At 41.4% G+C, this 18,162-nt stretch overlaps 1 protein-coding gene across 1 annotated transcript; it reads right to left on the bottom strand.

Annotated features, from left to right (window-relative positions):
* Window positions 1–2,581: 2,581 nt before the first annotated feature.
* LOC119918714 lies at window positions 2,582–14,870 on the bottom strand. Its single transcript, XM_038739448.1, has 9 exons — window positions 14,799–14,870; window positions 14,358–14,703; window positions 13,960–14,242; window positions 13,662–13,838; window positions 12,936–13,026; window positions 9,181–9,374; window positions 4,282–4,446; window positions 3,848–3,996; window positions 2,582–3,492 (listed from the first exon to the last, which is right to left on the bottom strand). The coding sequence occupies exons 2-5, from the start codon at window positions 14,700–14,702 to the stop codon at window positions 12,941–12,943; spliced, it is 891 nt and encodes a 296-aa protein (XP_038595376.1). The 5' UTR covers window position 14,703; window positions 14,799–14,870; the 3' UTR covers window positions 2,582–3,492; window positions 3,848–3,996; window positions 4,282–4,446; window positions 9,181–9,374; window positions 12,936–12,940.
* Between the last annotated feature and the right edge of the window lie 3,292 nt (window positions 14,871–18,162).

Here is an 18,162-nt window from a genome sequence, read left to right as displayed (position 1 = left end):
ACATCCACATATTAACATTGATGAAGTGGATTCTTTTAAATATCTTTGGCTTTTGGATTGACCCTGAACTCAACTTCAAATTGCATATTGACTTCATTATTAAGACAATCTATGGAAGTTGTCTTTACTGATCAATAGGCTACATGGTTTTACATTTCAAGTAAGGAATATAATTATCTCTGTTGATACTGCCAATTATAGATTATGCTGATATTATCTATATGAACACCACTGACAGCAATCTTAGGCCTCTTAATGTTGTTTTTAATTGTCTTTGTAGATTTGTCATGAGGTGTCCATTTACTGTAACTGTCCTCTATACTTGAAACAATTTTTAGTTCCTTGCTCCATATCCATTCAGACAGATGCAACATCACAAGAACTTTTACTGTAGCCAGACAGAAATCATTTCAATATAAAGCACCATGTGATTGGAATAATCTTCATCCTACCCTAACATCTATCAGCACTTTTCACAGCATCTTTAGCTCTGGCTCTTCAAACAGGACGTTCATGTTATTAATGCTATCAAGTAGAATTACGTTGTTTGTTATACATTACACTTACATACTGATAAGTAATAACTTGATTTGTTTTTGGATTCAATGATAGCTGATTTTACATTGGTAGAATTTAAGTTAAAGGATTGTTTTATATTGTTAATTTCCTTGCATTAACTGAGTGTATGTGTGGGTGGTGAGAGGGGTGTGCGAGTCATCTGTATGTGTGTGCTATATGTAGTTATGTAATGTTCTGTTTTGTATTATGTATGTTCATTATGTATTTGTGTTATAGGACCCCTTGAAAATGAGATGCTGCATCTCAAGGCTATCCTTCAATAAATTCAATTCAATACGCTATTAGCTCTACTAGTATGTATTGACTCTTGTAGATCTTAGTGTATTGATGCTTGTATGTTGTTCCTTAAATGTAAGTCGCTTTGGATAAAGGCGCCTGCCAAATGATTAAATGTAATGCAATAAGTCCTCAACCTTGGAAGACTGCTCCGCTGCGAATCATTATCCATGCTAGCTAAAAACGGCCAATGCGACAGTGATTGTCGTGTGTCAGACTTTATTGGTTATATATGTTGAACTGTATGTCTGCCTGAAGACAATTATCAAAACAAGACTATCTAGGTTACATTAGCAATTAATTGGATCTGGCAATTAAGTACGATCTCCACTTTCACTATAATAACAATCATCCATTTCCTGGAACCTTCCTGGAGTTTAAAGTTACATATCGACTAATTTCTATGAAATTTTACAAAAATACGAGACCTGTAAAATAAAGTGTTATCAAAGTTTCATGAACAAAGAAAGAAATAATAACAAACCTATGTTAATAAATCCACTGTTTCTGTTTATATAGATTTTTAAAAAAGGTTAAAATCAGAGGTCAAGTCCACTAAAGGTCTCCTCTTCCACCTATTACACTGCAATGCAATCCAGAACTTTAGATGACTTAGTTTGAATATACGGTATATTCATTAGATGAATATTTATTATAATTTATTTCCTCCATCACACCCCTAAAGTATGTTGTATGTCCACTGATGTTAATACCACAAAGATCAGAAGATGTTGGAAAACATTTGTTCCCTTCCCTCTCCTTTCCCGACAACTTTGATAAAGGGAACATTTGGAAAAACTGTGTCAATAACTTGTCTATATGGGTGGCTTCAGTAGGCAGTAAGCAGCATTTTAATGAAAAATACATTTTAAATACATATTTGGAGGTGTCAGTCGGTGTATGTACAAAACTCTGCTGCAAACACAGTGGATTGCCCCACCTCTGCATGTGGAGGAGGCTTGTTAATGACATAGCCTATGAAAATGAAACCAACCTGGTTGCTAACAAATGACATCTGCACTGGTGTTTTCACTGTGGATTTAACTGGTCCGTGCTTGAAGTATATCCATCATGTCCATGTAGCGTAATAGATAACAATTCTATCTGCAAAACACTACAATAGGTCACCAAATATACCCGGGTGGTCCATCTACGTAAGGTTTATGTGCGGGAAATGTCTCTTAAGATATGGATGCTGGTTAAATGTTTTACCACAAACATCACAGCCAAATTGTTTCTCTCCTGTGTGCAGTCTCATGTGTTTCTTGAGAATTCTCTGTTTTGTAAATCTTGTCCCTCAAACATCACAGCAAAATGGTTTCTCCTATGTGTGGTTGCTAAGTGTGTCTTGAGAAGTCTATGTTCTGTAAATCTCTTCCCACAATACACAGCCAAATGGTTTCTCCCCTCTGTGGATGCCCATGTGTTTCTTGAGAATTCTCTGTTCTGTAAATCTCTTCCCACAATCATCACAGCCAAATGGTTTCTCCCCTGTGTGAACTCTCATGTGTTTCTTGAGATTTCCCCGATCTGTAAATCTCTTCCACAATCATCACAGCAAAATGGTTTCTCTCCTGTGTGCACTCTGATGTGTCTAACAAGATGTGGATGCTGGTTGAATCTTTTACCACAATCATCACAGCTAAATGGTTTCTCTCCTGTGTGGACTCTCATGTGTCTCTTTAGATTTCCCAGGATTGGAAATATCTTCCCACAACATCACAGCCAAATGTTTTCTCTCCTGCGTGAGCTCTCATGTGCAGCTTAAGATGTGACATCCTTTTAAATCTCTTCCCACAACATCACAACCAAAACGTTTCTCTCCTGTGTGGACGCTCATGTGTAATGTAAGATGTGTCTGCTGGTTAAACCTTTTACCACAAACATCACAAGCAAATCGTTTCTCTCTTGTGTGGACTCTTCTTTGTGAATCTACATTTTGCTTCATTCTGAAACATTTCTTATTAACCAGACGGCTGGAGGACCTTTTTCCTGAATGACACTTCATGTGTCTCTGAAGAGACCCCTTGTGTTGATATTGTTTATCACATTCAAAGCAGCTAAATGATTCTTTCCCAGCATTACATCCTGCATCACTTACAGGAGCTTCCTTATATTTCAGAGCATTTACACCTGACTCAGGTGCTCTGGTCTCCTTCCAACCATTGTCACTGTCTTCAGTTTCAGCTTCAGAATCTGACAAAGGTTCTTGCCAGTCATTTTCACTGACTTCAGTGTCTGAAGCTTTTTCATCAGTATCTGGTTGTAAATGACTATCTGGATCAAGGTTCCCAGCAGGTTCTGATCCTCCATCAGTTTCTGTTTTTATCTGCGTAGCTGAGCTGCTGGCTGAAGGCTCTGCCTCTCTGTTGTCCTCAGTTTGGCTTTGATGAAGCTGTGGAGACTGAGGTTTCTCTTCCTCATCTTCACTCTTCACAGTAACAGCAGTGAATGGGAACCTGGTGATATCAGCCTCCTCCAGTCCATTAAGCTGCTCTCCCTGCTGACTGATCCAGAGTTCCTCCTGTTCTTCTTTTATGTGTAGGAGCTCTGGGTCCTCCTGGTCCAGACTGGGGCTCCACCCAGAGGGAACCTCTTCTTTAATCACCAAAAACTGCTGGACATCTGCAGGGAAAACTGAAAAACACAGCAAAAAATGTTGGCAGCCATTTTCTAGGAAACTAATAAAAAAATAGAAATGTAATACAAACTTATCTATAATGTGAAAAATGGAGTTCCTTTAACAAATATTAGGATACGGGTCAAGAACACAAGTAACCATAGTGATGGTGCACACCATCGATGGCAAGTAGTGAGGTAGCCTTCGAAAGTCTTTTACAGCAATTTGCTTCAAATTTTGCACCCTTTTTCTCAACAAGTCTTCCAAATTAAATGACCAGCTGCGTCTATTTTAATGGCTCCCCAGAACGACAAATAAAGGATGACGTCGAGTCACCATCAACTTCAGGCCTGGAGGAAAACAAAGTCTTACCTGACTTCTTTCGAGGCATCCCCACTCCACTTGTGATTCTCCTCTTTACAATCCTTGCTTGCAGATCAGAGATGTATGCGCAGGTATTTTTAGATTTCAGGGCATATAACCTGTGTCTTCTGCTTTTTGTCTTGTGCAGCCTTCTGAAACTATAATTTGAACATTCAATATCTGTTAGTAGTGGTGCAACAGATCCATGATCTGTACGCTTTAACAGTAGGGGAAACAGCTTTAATGTAATAAATATGTACATTGCGATGCAGAGTTACAGTAAAACGATAGAAAAGACAGATGCATGCTATAGTTAACTCTGAAACTCAGCAACTGGTTTAGAAGAGAGGGACTGATTCAAAACACAGCTTTTATGACTATCCGAAAAATGATTGAAAAACACTGATTCTAAATGGGGAAATGAATATAAGTGTAAAACGTACATCTCTTTGCCTTCTGCTGTTTTCAATGTTGGTCGGTTCCGGTGGAAGTTATAGTCCAGAGCGGCAAGCAGAACTCTTGCCTCATAAACTGGGGGACTGAAGGTGATGCGCTTGCTGGCATACATCAATATATGGTTCTGGAATACCTCTAGGTCTGTATTTGATCTGATTGAAAAGAATAAAAATATATTTATTTACAGTTCTCATACAAGTGAGTACACCCCACTCACATTTTTGTAAATATTTGATTATATCTCTCAATGAAAACACTGAAATGAAACTTTGCTACAATGTAAAGTAGTGAGTGTGCAGCTTGTATAACAGTGTAAATTTGCTGTCCCCTCAAAATACACATCACACAGCCATTAATGTCTAAACTGCTGGCAACAAAAGTGAGTACACCCCTAAGAGAAAAAGTAAAGTAGTCACGGCATATATATATATATATATATACATACATACATACATACATACACACACACACACACACACCAGGTGATCGTGGGTTCGATTCCAGGTCAGGGCGGGGGTATCTTAGGCAAGGTCCTTATTGCTACTTGTCTTCAGGCATGAGTGAAACCGCAAATACAAGAGCCATACCAGCTTGGACGTTGCCCGGGTCAACAGCAGAAAATATGGATCTGATGCAATGCTACTATATGAGAAATCCCGGTGAAGGGGGTTATATGCAGAGACTGTGGGATATATGGATGCTTCGAAACCCATCATCAAAACTGACAAAGCTTAGTGTTCTAACATCCGCAAACGGCAACTACTATCACAACTAGAGATTGATGAGGTACAACAAATATGCTACGACAAGGGAAAGTCCCAAGGCTAATTGACAAAGTTCTCTCTGAAAGTCTGCTAGAAGATGTGAATGCAGCACTACATACAATCCCTACTAAAGCCAAAACCGAGACCAATGTGCTGACGCCACAGCAACAGTGATCCTAGAGATGTTTGGTTATAAGATGAACACCACAAGCCACAAGGCATGGAGGAGAAGGCTAGAGGCCAAGATCAAGGCAACACGAAGAGAGGTTAGTCAGCTCTCAGAGCTACAGAAAGGTGCAAGGAAGGGGCTACCTAAGAAATACAACAAGCTGTCGATACCTGAGGCTCTGGAGACTGCCAAACAAAGATTTACAGCTCAGATCCACCCTGGGCTGAGACTGAACAGTACTGGAAGAAGACGACACCAATGCCACGTGCATGTTATGTGCTGTACTGTCTCATGTGCATCCTTGCACAGTCTGCACCTGGGGTCCTGCCTGGTGTGGTAGACCCCAGCTCTTGTACTGAGTGCCTGTTCTTGTGCTGCCATGATTAGTGCTTCTGTGCTAGTCCAGCCTTTTTCAGCCACTGGTAAGATTTCTTGATACTTCTTCTATTTGTCTGTGGTACATGCTGTGCAGCGGCTTGTCTCTCCATGAAGGTTCATGTGTCTTCCTTGTCCTCACCCAGTTTCTGCTGCCTGACTAAGCCCTTCATCTTTGGGGGCTATCTTCCTGATGTACTCCTGGATCTTTGTCGTTTCATCCTGGACAGTGGTCTTGACACTCACTAGCCCTCAGCCTTCCTCGCTACACTTGGTGTACAGTTTCAGGGTGCTGGATTTGGGGTGAAACCCTCCATTCATTGTGAGGAGCTTTATTGTCTTGTTGTTTCAGGACCTGCCTTACTCTCTGTAGGTATTTTGCTGTGGCGGACTTTCCTTGCTGCCTCCTCATGGTTTCCGTCAGCCTGCGGGACCCCAAGGTATCTGTAGCTGTCCTGAACATCTGCACTTCTGCCTTCTGGTAGGTTAACCCCCTCAGTTCTGATCATTTTCCCTCTTTTTGTTACCATGCGACCACACTTGTCCAGTCTGAACGACATTCCAATGTTGTTACTGTAGAACCTGGTGGTGTGGATCAGTGAGTCGATGTCTCGCTCATTTCTGGCATACAGCTTGATGTCATCCATGTAGAGGAGGTGACTGATGGTTGTTCCACTTTGGAACTGGTATCCATTGCCGGTCTTTGTGATGATCTGGCTAAGGGGGTGCCAGGCCTATGCAGAAGAGCACTGGGGATAGTGCATCACCTTGGTATATGCCGCACGTGATAGTGACTTGTGCAATTGGCTTAGAGTTGGCTTCCAGACTTGTTTTTCACAGCCCCATTGAGTTCTTGATGAAAGCTATTAGTGTCCGGTTGATCTTGTATATTTCCAAGCATTCCAGTATCCATGTATGTGGCACTGAGTCATAGGCTTTCTTGTAGTAAATCCAGGCGGTGCACATATTGGTCTGCCTGGTCTTGCAGTCTCGAGTGACTGCTCTATCAACCAGTAGCTGGTGCTTGGCACCCCTAGTATTACTGCCCTTTCCCTTTTGGGCCCTGTCCATGTATTGAGCCATTTGCCTACTCATCTTAGCCGCTATGGTGCCTGACAGGAGCTTCCATGTTGTGCAGAGACAGGTTATTGGCCGGTAGTTGGATGGAATTGTTGACTTCTGAGGATCCTTCATGATCAGGATTGTCCGTCCTTGGGTTAACCATTCTGGTTGGGTCTCATCCGTCAGCAGTTGGTTCATTTATGCTGCCAGGCGTTCATGGAGTGCCCGGGCCTGGTGCTGTCCAGCTCTTCATACCTGCCACTCTTTCTTGGATGTCTGCCATTGTAATGGTTACTGGATCTTGTTGTGGAACATTGCTGTGATCTGTTCTTAGATCCACAAGCCACTGAGCCATTGGAGTTGTGTGATGCCTCTTTCTCCCATACGTTCTTCCAGTACTGTTCAGTCTCAGCTCTGGGTGGGTCTTATCTTGTGTTATTACCCTTCCACTGAGAGTACACTTTGAATGGTTCAGTGGAGAACATCCGGTTTATTCTCTTGGCTTCTGCTTCTCCCTTGTATCCCTTTAGGAGGGTAGCCAGAGCAGCAAGTCTTTGTTTGGCAGTCTCCAGTGCCCCAGGTATCGACAGCTTGTTGTATTTCTTAGGTAGCCCCTTCCTTGCACCTTTCTATAGCTCTGAGAGCTGACTAACCTCTCTTCGTGTTGCCTTGAACTTGGCCTCTAGCCTTCTCCTCCATGGGGGGTAATGCTTTTTGTAGATTGTGGTGTTCATTTTATAGCCAAGCATCTCTGGGATTACTGTTGCTGTGGCGTATATCAGCTCTTTGGTCTCGGAATGGCTTTAGTAGGGATAGTATGTAGTGCTGCATTCACATCTTCTAGCAGACTTTCAGAGGTACTTTGTCACTTAGCCTTGGCAATCTTGGTCGTTGTGCTCGGGGTCAGCTTGGTTATGATCTTCAATCGTAGGTCAGTGGCCCTTATGTTGAGGGATTCTGTGCCTTAAGGGCTTGTTGTTATTGGGACTTGGGACCCAATCTCTGAGTGTGGGGATGATGATGATGATATGTTGGTATGGCTCTTGTATTTGCGGTTTCACTCATGCCTGAGGTAGGCTGGTAGCATTAAGGACCGTGCCTAAGGTCACCTGTACCAAAGTCAGTGGCATTAACCACTGAGCTATACAGGAGCTATATATTAGGGCTGTAAGACCGAAACTGCAACACCAAAGTCTACATACTCATGTCAAGGATCCGAGAGACAGAACCACTACAAACCCGCTCACTGGACTGTAGAGCTCTCATTAAGACAGTGCAACTGTGGCGGTGCGGTGGCCGGTGGGGTCAGTAGCGGTGTAGGCCTATATCTTATTATTTTATTGACAGTGAATTTGTAGGTAATTTTGAACCTTATTTTAGTGTTTATCTATTACTTGAATCTGCTCCTCTCTTCTCTGCTCCCAATGTTTCTGGTGGCTTCTCCAAAAGCTAATAAGCCTGTTTCTTCCATGTTGTCATTTCACTGACTTGCTGCAACGTAATGTCAATTAATTAAAAATATATAAGGTAAAGACGATGATTGCATAAATATTCACCCTCTTTAAAGTGACCGACCTAATTCAACAGAAGTCCAGCTGGTTGATGCCAGCAGTGTCACAATTAGTGAAATGGAGATCACCTGAGTTCAGCTGATGTGTATCAAGTAATTGTAGTATAAGATCCAGTCTCTGGTTCATTAGTATTCCTACTACAATTGCAACATGAAGAAAAATTAACACTCCAAGCAGCACAGACAAAAGATCATTGAAAAGTACAAGTCAGGAGATGGCTACAAAAAGATTTCCAACTCACTGGACATCCCAGAGTTCAGTTAAATCCATCATTCAGAAATGGATGGAGTATGGCACTTGTTTAAATCTGCCAAATCCTGGAGGATAATCTGACACAGTCTGCAAGAGAACTACAACTTGGCAGAAGATTTATTTTCCAGCAAGACAACGACCCCAAGCATGCAGCAAAAGCTACACAGAAATGGTTCAAAGACCACAAGGTGAATGTTCTGGAGGACCCAAGTCAAAGCCCAGATCTCAATCCAATCGAGAATTTTTGGCTGGACTTGAAAAGAGCTCTTCACGCCCGATCCCCGAGCAACCTGAAAGAGCTTGAGTTGTTTTGCTGTGTCCAGATGTGTCAGCCTGACTGAAACATATCCAAACAGACTCAGTGCTGTAATTGCAGCCAAAGGTGCATCTACTAAATACAAACCTTAAGGGGGTGAATATTAATGCAATCATCTTCTTTACCTTATATTTTAATTAATTGACATTAGTTTGACAAAGTTTTCACTTTGATATTAAAGATTTTTTCTTCTTTTCTCTAGTCAAAAAAGCCAAATTATATTGACCATGATTTCATGGCATTGTAATGCATATAAAAAGTATTCACCCCCTTGGAAGTTTCACCCTTTTGTTTCTTTTATACATATATATAAAAATAAAGAATAAGCACTAAAAGTCATTATTTTCATCTGTGTGAAACATGTAGCCACACTTTACCTGAAGCGCAGGTATTTATGCACATCCTTCAGCCAACGCTCATTGAGAACGATGTCCACTAAAGCTTTGTGGCACCTGGAGTCTCTCTGGATCCACGCCTTTCCACGAGTTTCTTCAAGGTGCCCATGTTGACACCTTCCCATAGTCCAGGTACAAATGTCACAGACATGGTGAATAATGTCAACCCATGGTGCCTGCAAAAAACAGAATAGCACTATAAAAATCCATCATAACGAAATGAATGAACTTGCTAGAAGACAAAATATACATGGATATACAGTTGTGTTCAAAATAATAGTCACTACCCAGAACAATCACTGTTTGTGGAAGAAATTAAATTCCTACATAGAGTAATAGAAAACCAACAGACCCAACAGTCATGGAATGCATGCTGCTGATTCTGTGTAATTTAATCATTAATTGCTCAAAATAATAGCAGTGTGGAGCTCAAAAAGTGAGGTCATTCATTCTGTGAAAAAACAGGTGGTAAAATGGGTCGTTCCAGACATTGTTCAGAGGAACAGCGCACTTTGATTCAAAAGTTGATTCGAGAGGGCAAAAAACAAAAGTGCAGAAAATGATAGGCTGCTCAGCTAAAATGATCTGAAATGCTTTAAAATGGCAACCAAAAGCAGAAAGACGTGGAAGAAGACAGACAACTACCATTCAACTGGACCGAAAAATAGCCAGAATGGCAAAGACTCAGCCAATGATCAGCTCCAGGGAGATCAAAGAATGTCAATGTCCTACATATCATGGACCAGTTTAAATACATCTAAAAGTCATCTTGCCTTCTCCTGAAGAGGAAATGCCGTTAAAATGGTTGTTTCAACAAGACAACAACCCTAAAGACAACGTTATGGAGTGGCCAGCCCAATACACGGACCTTAATCCAATAGAAAACTTGTGGGATGACATGAAAAATGCTGTATCTGAGGCAGAACCATGAAATGCAGATGAATTTTGGAATGTTGCCCAATCGTCCTGGGCTGGAATACCTGTTCACAGGTGCCAGAAGTTGGTCAACTCCATGCAACACAGATGTGACGCAGTTCTAAGAAACGTCGTCATACAACTAAACCAGAGGTCACTAGTTGGCAGACAGCGGTCTGGATCTGGAGCCAGCCAGTACTTAATTTCTGATTTCTTATTTTAGTTTACTTAAATTTAGAATTTATTATTAGAGTAGTTATTATTTATTATCCCCCCAGTAAATAATTCTGAAATATATTTTAATTTGACAGTCAGTTGTTGACTAAAAACATAGTCAAAGACATTTTTAACACCTCACTGGAGAAATGCCATGTGCCAGCCAGCTTCAAAGCCTCCGCCAAAGACCACAGGACTAAACGACTTCAGACCCGTCACCCTGGCATCTGTGGTAATGAAGTCTTTTGAACACCTTCTGTTGACCCACCTTAAATCCATCCCAGACCCACTCCTGGACCCCCTGCAGTTCGCCTACAAAGCCAACAGATCTGTAGACAATGCAGTTAATGTGGCCCTTCAATACATCCTCCAGCACCTGAACACCAGGAATCGACGCCAGTATCCTGTTTGTGGATTTCAGCTCTGCTTTCAACACCATCATCCCGGCCCTGCTGCAGGACAAGCTCTCTCAGCTGAACATCCCTGACGGACTGGAAGCAGCACGTCAAGATGGGAAAACATGTCTCTGACTCCAGGACCATCAGCACCGGATCCCCTCAAGTCTGCGTTCTTTCCCTCCTTCTCTTCTCCCTGTACACCAACAGCTACACCTCCAGTCACCAGTCTGTCAAGCTCCTGAAGTTTGCAGATGACACCACCCTCATTGGGCTCATCTCTGGTGGGGACGAGTCCGCCTACAGGTGGGAGATTGACCATCTGGTGACCTAGTGCAGCCAGAACAGTCTGGAGCTCAACGCTCTGAAGACAGTGGAGATGGTTGTGGACTTCAGAAAGAGCCCAGCCCCACCCTCCCCCATCATCCTGTGTGACTCCCCAGTCACCACTGTGGACTCTTTCCGCTTCCTGGGCACCACCATCTCTCAGGACCTCCAGTGGGAGCTGAACATCACCTCCCTCACCAAGAAGGCAGAGGACGTACTTCCTGCTGCAAAGACAATGATGGTGCTCTTCTACACCGCCATCATTGAGTCCATCCTCACCTCCTCCATCACCATCTGGTACGCTGCTGCCACTGCCAGGGACAAGGGCAGGCTGCAGCGCATCAGTCGCTCTGCAGAGAAGGTGATTGGCTGCAATCTTCCATCACTTTAGGACCTGTACTCCTCCAAGGCTCTGAGGCAAGCAGGAAAGATTGCAGCTGACCCCTCCCATCGCGGTCACAAACTGTTTCAGTCACTCCCCTCTGGCGGGAGGCTGCGGCCAATCAGAACCAAAACCTCTCGCCACAAAAACAGCTTCTACTCTTCTGCAGCTAGACTCATTAACAACTTAATTATTTTATTTCACATCATTGCACATGCCAGTTATACTGCACATATTGTTTTTTGTTGTTAAGTGTTATTCTTCTATTTTGTCAATATTACATATTTATATATTTCTAAATTTATTTATGCCAACTGTTTATGTGTCTATGTGTAGCACCATTATCTCCAAAGCAATTTCCTTGAACATGTAAAAAATTATTGGCAATAAAGCATTTTCTGAATGATAATGCAAGTTAGTCATTATGATGTTCTGGACCTTTGCTTCAGGAGATTTCCTCTAACTGGACCATTATATGGCATTATAATACCCCTGAACTAAATACTAGTTCAGTGATGCATAGGAAAGCTAAATCTTCAAGCATTTTCAGTTTTTACAGTAGATGTAGAAGCCATTTAAATTTTTATGTCCAGGTTTGGACAGTAGGTGGTACAAGGTGATGGCATAGCTAATTGGGGCTCATCTACTTAGGAGGGTAGGTGCAATCAGACACAGGTGTTGCCAGAGGAAACTGTCGATGAAGATGGAATATTGTACAGTTATGGACTCATATCTCTCAGGACAGAGAATAAAGCAGAAGTAGAACTCCTGTTTTATTCTTTCTAAACCGAACAAAGCGGCCATGGTAACCGCGCCGCGTCAGCTACTTTAACCCTCTGTGTAGCCCTCAGCTGCTTTAAGCTTAGGCTTAGCGGTTACAGTAGATGTTTGAGTTTATAAAGAAAAGCCTTATATTCCTATTTCCTCACTTTCTGTGAAGTAATGCAAACAAATTTGATGAGTTTTGTATTAGGATGTGTAGTGCTCCCAATTCTTTTGCATGTATGGAAATGAAAGCTATACAGGATTTGGGCCTTTACTCACTTTTTAAAATACACTGCTATTGTTTTGAACATAACTGTATATAAATGATGTGCTTCCAAAAAATTTCATGCTTTTGTAAGCTTGCGTCACCATCAAAAACGGTTTATTATTTCTTTCTGCAGATGAGGAGGACCACCTGTCTTTTTATCTTTGCTGCCTTCAGAAGACAAACAAAACATACAGAACAATGTAGGACATGGATATTCAATCCTATTCCATGGAGGACTGAGAGTAAACAGATTTTCAGCCCAACCAAAGATAACACCAGATGATTTCAATAATTAACACACCTTCAGACAGAGAGGAGGGGCCAAGCAGTAAAATCAACTTTTGTTTGTCTTTGATTGGAATGAAAACGTACAGACTCTCAGCCAGCAATGGCACATAGTTAAATCCCCCTGATGTCACTCTATGATGAATACATGAAGACAATAACATGAGCCACTTATTCAACTTACAGCAGCTATTTTTTTACCAGGTTCTTGGCACCATGCCACATGTCCAGACTGTGATGAATTCCAACATCTTTGTATCTGCCTTTGTCTGGGTCTGTAAAGAGGAAAAGCATTTAATATTACAACAATATTTCAATTAGAGCCCAACCGATTTATAGGCCGGTCATGTTTATCAGTGGAGGAGCGCTAACGTTAATGAGAAGTTAAATGTATTCTAAATATATCTGTGCAACACATGTTACAGTCGGTTCTTAAACAAAGGGGACAAGTAAATAAATGTGAGCTGAACAAGTATCTAACATGGCTTCCTGCCAAACAAAGTTATCTACCTCCTCTTTCAAATGTACATTGTTAGTGTGAAATCTCAAAGTTACAGGTCGCCGTTGTAGACAGTCATGTAGTATTAGAAGCATTCAACGGCAGCGTTTCTTCTGGGTCTCTGTATCATAGACGGCATGTTTTAGAGCCAGATGGTGGTTGAGAAATGGTTTCTTGTAGCTTTTGATAGAATTAAAGAGTGCTGGTAAAGGGATAAACTAAATGTGAATATGCGACATTGAAAGTAGTTTTTATGGCAGATTATATGTAAAGTAAAAAACAATGTCTGTTCTCTCTCACTCTGTCTGCATTTAAAGAGGACGCTCCGTTAAGACTGTAATCTAAGGCTTTTTTTTTAAACATAATCCATTCTGAAAATATATTCGAACATTATATCAAATGACTACTTACTCATAAGGGCTGTGATCTGGGCATTAGCACCTGTGCAGATCTCCTCTTGCTTTATCTCTGATGTAAGCTTGTCCACAGTCTCAATAAAACCCTCCTTCTCCATGACGACTGAGTTGCAGGATGTCTGCTGCTTGTTGATGGTGGCAACATGAATGATCTCCTTGGTGTCGTTCTCTGCTGAAAAAAAGTAATAAAAATAAAATCCAAAAATTAAAAATATGAGTTAGCTGCTTACTTACAGTCACACTACCTAATGTCTTCAATATTTGTATAACATGGTAAAGTTTCAGCTACGCACCTAGGACCACAACATCTTTCCCCTGAAGGCCACTGAGGGCCTCAGTCCTCCTCTCTTCCCAGAAGGCCTTCACTGTGTCCACACAGTAAGCGTCCTGAATGGACACGAAGGTGTTCTTCTTCACCATCCCCATGTTCATGAACTTGAACAAGAGGGCGACCTTCGCATAGTCGTTGCCAGACAACAAAATGTTGGTGGACAAGAGAAAATCTCCAGCTTGCGTCCCACACTTCATTACAGGCTGGGAATTCCACCTCCACAAGCTGTGTCCATTGGGACAGATCTGAAAGTCCAAGAAAAGGCAGGATTGCATTTGGCATGTACAGCACTGGCTTTCACTACAAATGTGTTTTAATGGGAATTTACAGTTATGATACGCTGCGACTGTCAGGACTTACCCATTCGACACTCGTTGCTGTGCCCTTGGAAGTGATGTTGATCTCAAAGGGGGCAACACAGTCACACACAACACCAGTCTTTAAACGCCCTGTACATTTTTTCACAGGCAGGATCAGAAATGTAGCCAGCTGTCTCAAGCAGTCCTCGTATACTATTGAAGCTCTGGCACCAACGATGTCATCTTCACAAAGGACCTGCTGTGGGGATGGGAAAACAGGGTCCTGATCACAGGGAGAAGCCTCATCAGGAGGGTCTTCACGTGCAGGCTGGTCATGCGCTGCCTCGCCCGTTCCAATAACTGGAAGTCGATCAGTCGATGGTGCTTTCTTTAATGCTCCACCCATTCTGTTGAGGCACAACATGAAGGCATATGTGTAAAGATTTGAATAAAAGCTGGCATCACAGAACAATAGCAGAGTAAAGACTGACTGATAACACACCGTATACAAATGGGTGGAAGATCCTCTTCATCAGAGCTGTCATCTTTATCTCCATCATCTTTTTCATGAAAGGAAGGGCCTTCATCTGTCCAATCAATTCTGTAAAAGGAGGACATATTCAGAAAACAATAAATCCTACAGAGAGAACACTAAATAGTAATAAATGCAGTGTCCCCTCTGAAAGCTGCAAAGATCAAGGACAGAATAGCGTAATTTGACAATAGTAATTTATAATTTAGAGCTGAGAAATGCAAGGCGGGCCTTCTTCTGACATCATCACCAAAACACACACCAATAATGCACGTGCCCTGTTTACTGCTGTCGACAGGCTAACCAACCCTCCTGTGTCTGTAGCCTCTGACCTTCTATCCACCAAGGGCCTGCAATGAATCTGCCTCCTTCTTCACAGACAAAATTCAAACAATTAGACAAGCAATCAGTGCCTCCATGTCAGTAACAGGATATGTCTTGTCCCTGTGTCCACTTAAAAACAATTCATATAGCATGAGACAATTTGATTCTATTAACCATAAAAACCTGGAGGACATAATACAACATCTGAAATCCTCCTCATGCTGCCTTGATATTCTGCCAACAGGTTTTTTCAAAAATGTTTCTAACTGCACGGCCTCAGATTAACTACAAATTGTCAACATGCAACCTCTCAGGTTTTTTCCCACAGGCCCTGAAAACTGCAGTCATTAAGCCACTCTTAAAAAAGAGCAATCTAGACAGGTCACTAATGAGCAGTCACAGGCCCATATCAAATCTTTCTTGGCACTAAATAACTGTTTTGATGTCTTCCAGTCAGGATTTCGACCACACTACAGCACTGAGACGGCTCTTGTTAAGGTCTTCAATAACAACCATTTAAACACTGACAGTGGCAGAATTTCAATCTTGGTATTATTGGATGTCAGTGCTGCATTCGACACGGTTGACCACAACGTATACCTCAACAGACTTGAAAACATGGTTGGACTTTCTGGCACAACTAAACTGGTTTGAATCCTACTTAAAGGACAAGGACTACTTTGTGTCTATAGTAACACACATCTGAGCTGACAAAATGACATGTGGAGTTCCCCAAGGCTCCATTCTGGGGCCTCTTTTGTTTAATATTTACATGCTTCCATTAGCTCAGATTATGAAAAACAACAAAATATGTTACCATAATTATGCATATGACACACAGATTTACATAACCATTTCACCAGGGGACTATGAGCCCATACGGGTGCTGAGTAACTGTATTGAGCAGGTCAACGATTAGATGTGCCAGAATTTTCTTCAATTAAACAAAGATAAAACTGAAGTTATTGTTTTTGGAGCCAGGGAGGAACGACTGAAAGTCAGTGCTCAGCTTCAATCTGTAATGTTAAGAACCACAAATCAAGCCAGAAATCTTGGTGTAGTCATGGACTCAGACCTGAATTTGAGGACCCACATTAAGACAATTACAAAGTCAGCCTACTATCACCTGAAGAATATATCAAGGATTACAGGACTCAGCAGGACCTGGAAAAGCTTATCCATGCATTTATCTTCAGTCGACTTGACTACTATAACGGCGTCCTTACAGGGCTCCCTAAAAAATCCATCAGACAGCTGCAGCTGATTCAGAACGCTGCTGCTCGAGTCCTCACTAAGACCAAAAAGGTGGATCACATCACTCCAGTTCTGAGGTCTTTACGTTGGCTTCCTGTATGTCAAAGAATTGATTTCAAAATCCTGCTGTTCGTTTATAAAGCACTGAATGGTTTAGCACCAAAATACATTTCTGATCTTCTGCTTTGTTATGAACCATCCAGACCTCTCAGGTCGTCTGGGATCAGGTCTGCTTTCTGTCCCCAGAGTCAAAACTAAACAAGGAGAAGCAGCGTTCAGATATTATGCTCCGTATATCTGGAACAAACTCCCAGATAACTGCAGGTCTGCTGAAACTGTCAGTTTTTTTAAATTAAGACTGAAGACTTTTCTTTTTACCACCGCTTTTAATTAAATTAAAGCCATAGATTGGTACCTTTCACTACACTGTAACGTCCGATTTTCATTTTCTTTGTTTTTAGATTTTCAGTGCCCTGATTGTACACTGCACTGTAGCTTTTACTGTCCTGTTTTATCCTGTTTTTATAATGTGTTTTATTTTTTCAATTTCTTGCTTTTATGTTTTATGTAAAGCACTTTGAATTGCCTTGTTGTTGAAATGTGCTATACAAATAAAATTGCCTTGCCTTGTCATTTCATCTTGAATAAACACAAGTGTAAGTTCGCTCCTTTACCCGAGGAAGCCCATCAGTCGCTGAAATAATTCTAGTCACATCTAGGTGAAATAAAAGGCTTGATGTCTAAGACCTAGTGGGTTTTTATTTTTAAGTTACTCGCTACTCAAGTGATTTGTTCAGTAAACACTTTTGTGCTCTTACTCAAGTAGCAAGTTATTTTGATGACCATTTTACTTCTCCTTGCAGTGTTTCCCCTATTTTCATTCAGGAGTAACGGTGCACCATTGCTAAAAAAATGCCATCGCTACGGAAATTTCCCACCATCATTAAACAATAACGTTAAGCTACTATTGTGTTCAGTCGCACACTGTGCGACCACAGTAACACTAAACGTTTGGCTAGCTTCCTTGGACCGCAGTGAAGGTAGTTTCAAGTTGGATATGTATATTATATATTTGTTTTACGTTGGACAATCGATAGAAGACAAATTCCATCTTAAAACTAACTTCAACGCAGTGCAAAGCGTGGTCCCTCACCAAAATATTACAGTAAAGTGTGGAATTTGTGACAATGAAATAAACAATAGAGCATAATTGTAAACGACAGACCTTTTTCTATCGTCAAACGATAGATATCATCATATCGCACAGCCCTCAAATTAATTTTTACAAATAAATGTCAAAAGCTGTAAATTGAGACACAAAAGGCAACATGAAAAATCCTATCTATAACGTTAATGATTCGGAGGTCATATTCGAGGGTTTCCCTGCTGTTATAAGGCTTAGGAGTTGAGGCCCAAAACGGCTTGGGTGCTGTGCCAAGAATGTAAAATCATTGTGGAGAGAGAGCACGAATACTAAATAACTTTTCCAAACTCGAATGGTTATAGTCCCTCCCGCGACAAATTCTTCAGCAAGTTTAGTCCTTAGCTTTATGGATATTCTTTATTTATAATCTGCTCTAGCTTTTCCAACTATTTGTTCGAAGATAGGGTAAAATTAATAGTCCCAAATGATGTGAAATTGCATGTCTGTCATTGGAAAAAGTAAAATGTTCTTGGTGAAGGACCCCCGAACCTTTTCGCTTCACCTCAGCTGCTACAACTCCATCCTAGGGGAAACACTGACTTGAGTACTTGT

This window comes from Micropterus salmoides, unplaced genomic scaffold, assembly GCF_014851395.1.
Source record: "Micropterus salmoides isolate LMB-PRFRI ecotype aquatic unplaced genomic scaffold, ASM1485139v1 Ms_hic_scaffold_2372, whole genome shotgun sequence".
Taxonomy (NCBI): domain Eukaryota; kingdom Metazoa; phylum Chordata; class Actinopteri; order Centrarchiformes; family Centrarchidae; genus Micropterus; species Micropterus salmoides.
Note: the sequence above shows the minus strand (reverse complement) of the source record. Positions and strands in the feature narration are given on the sequence as shown.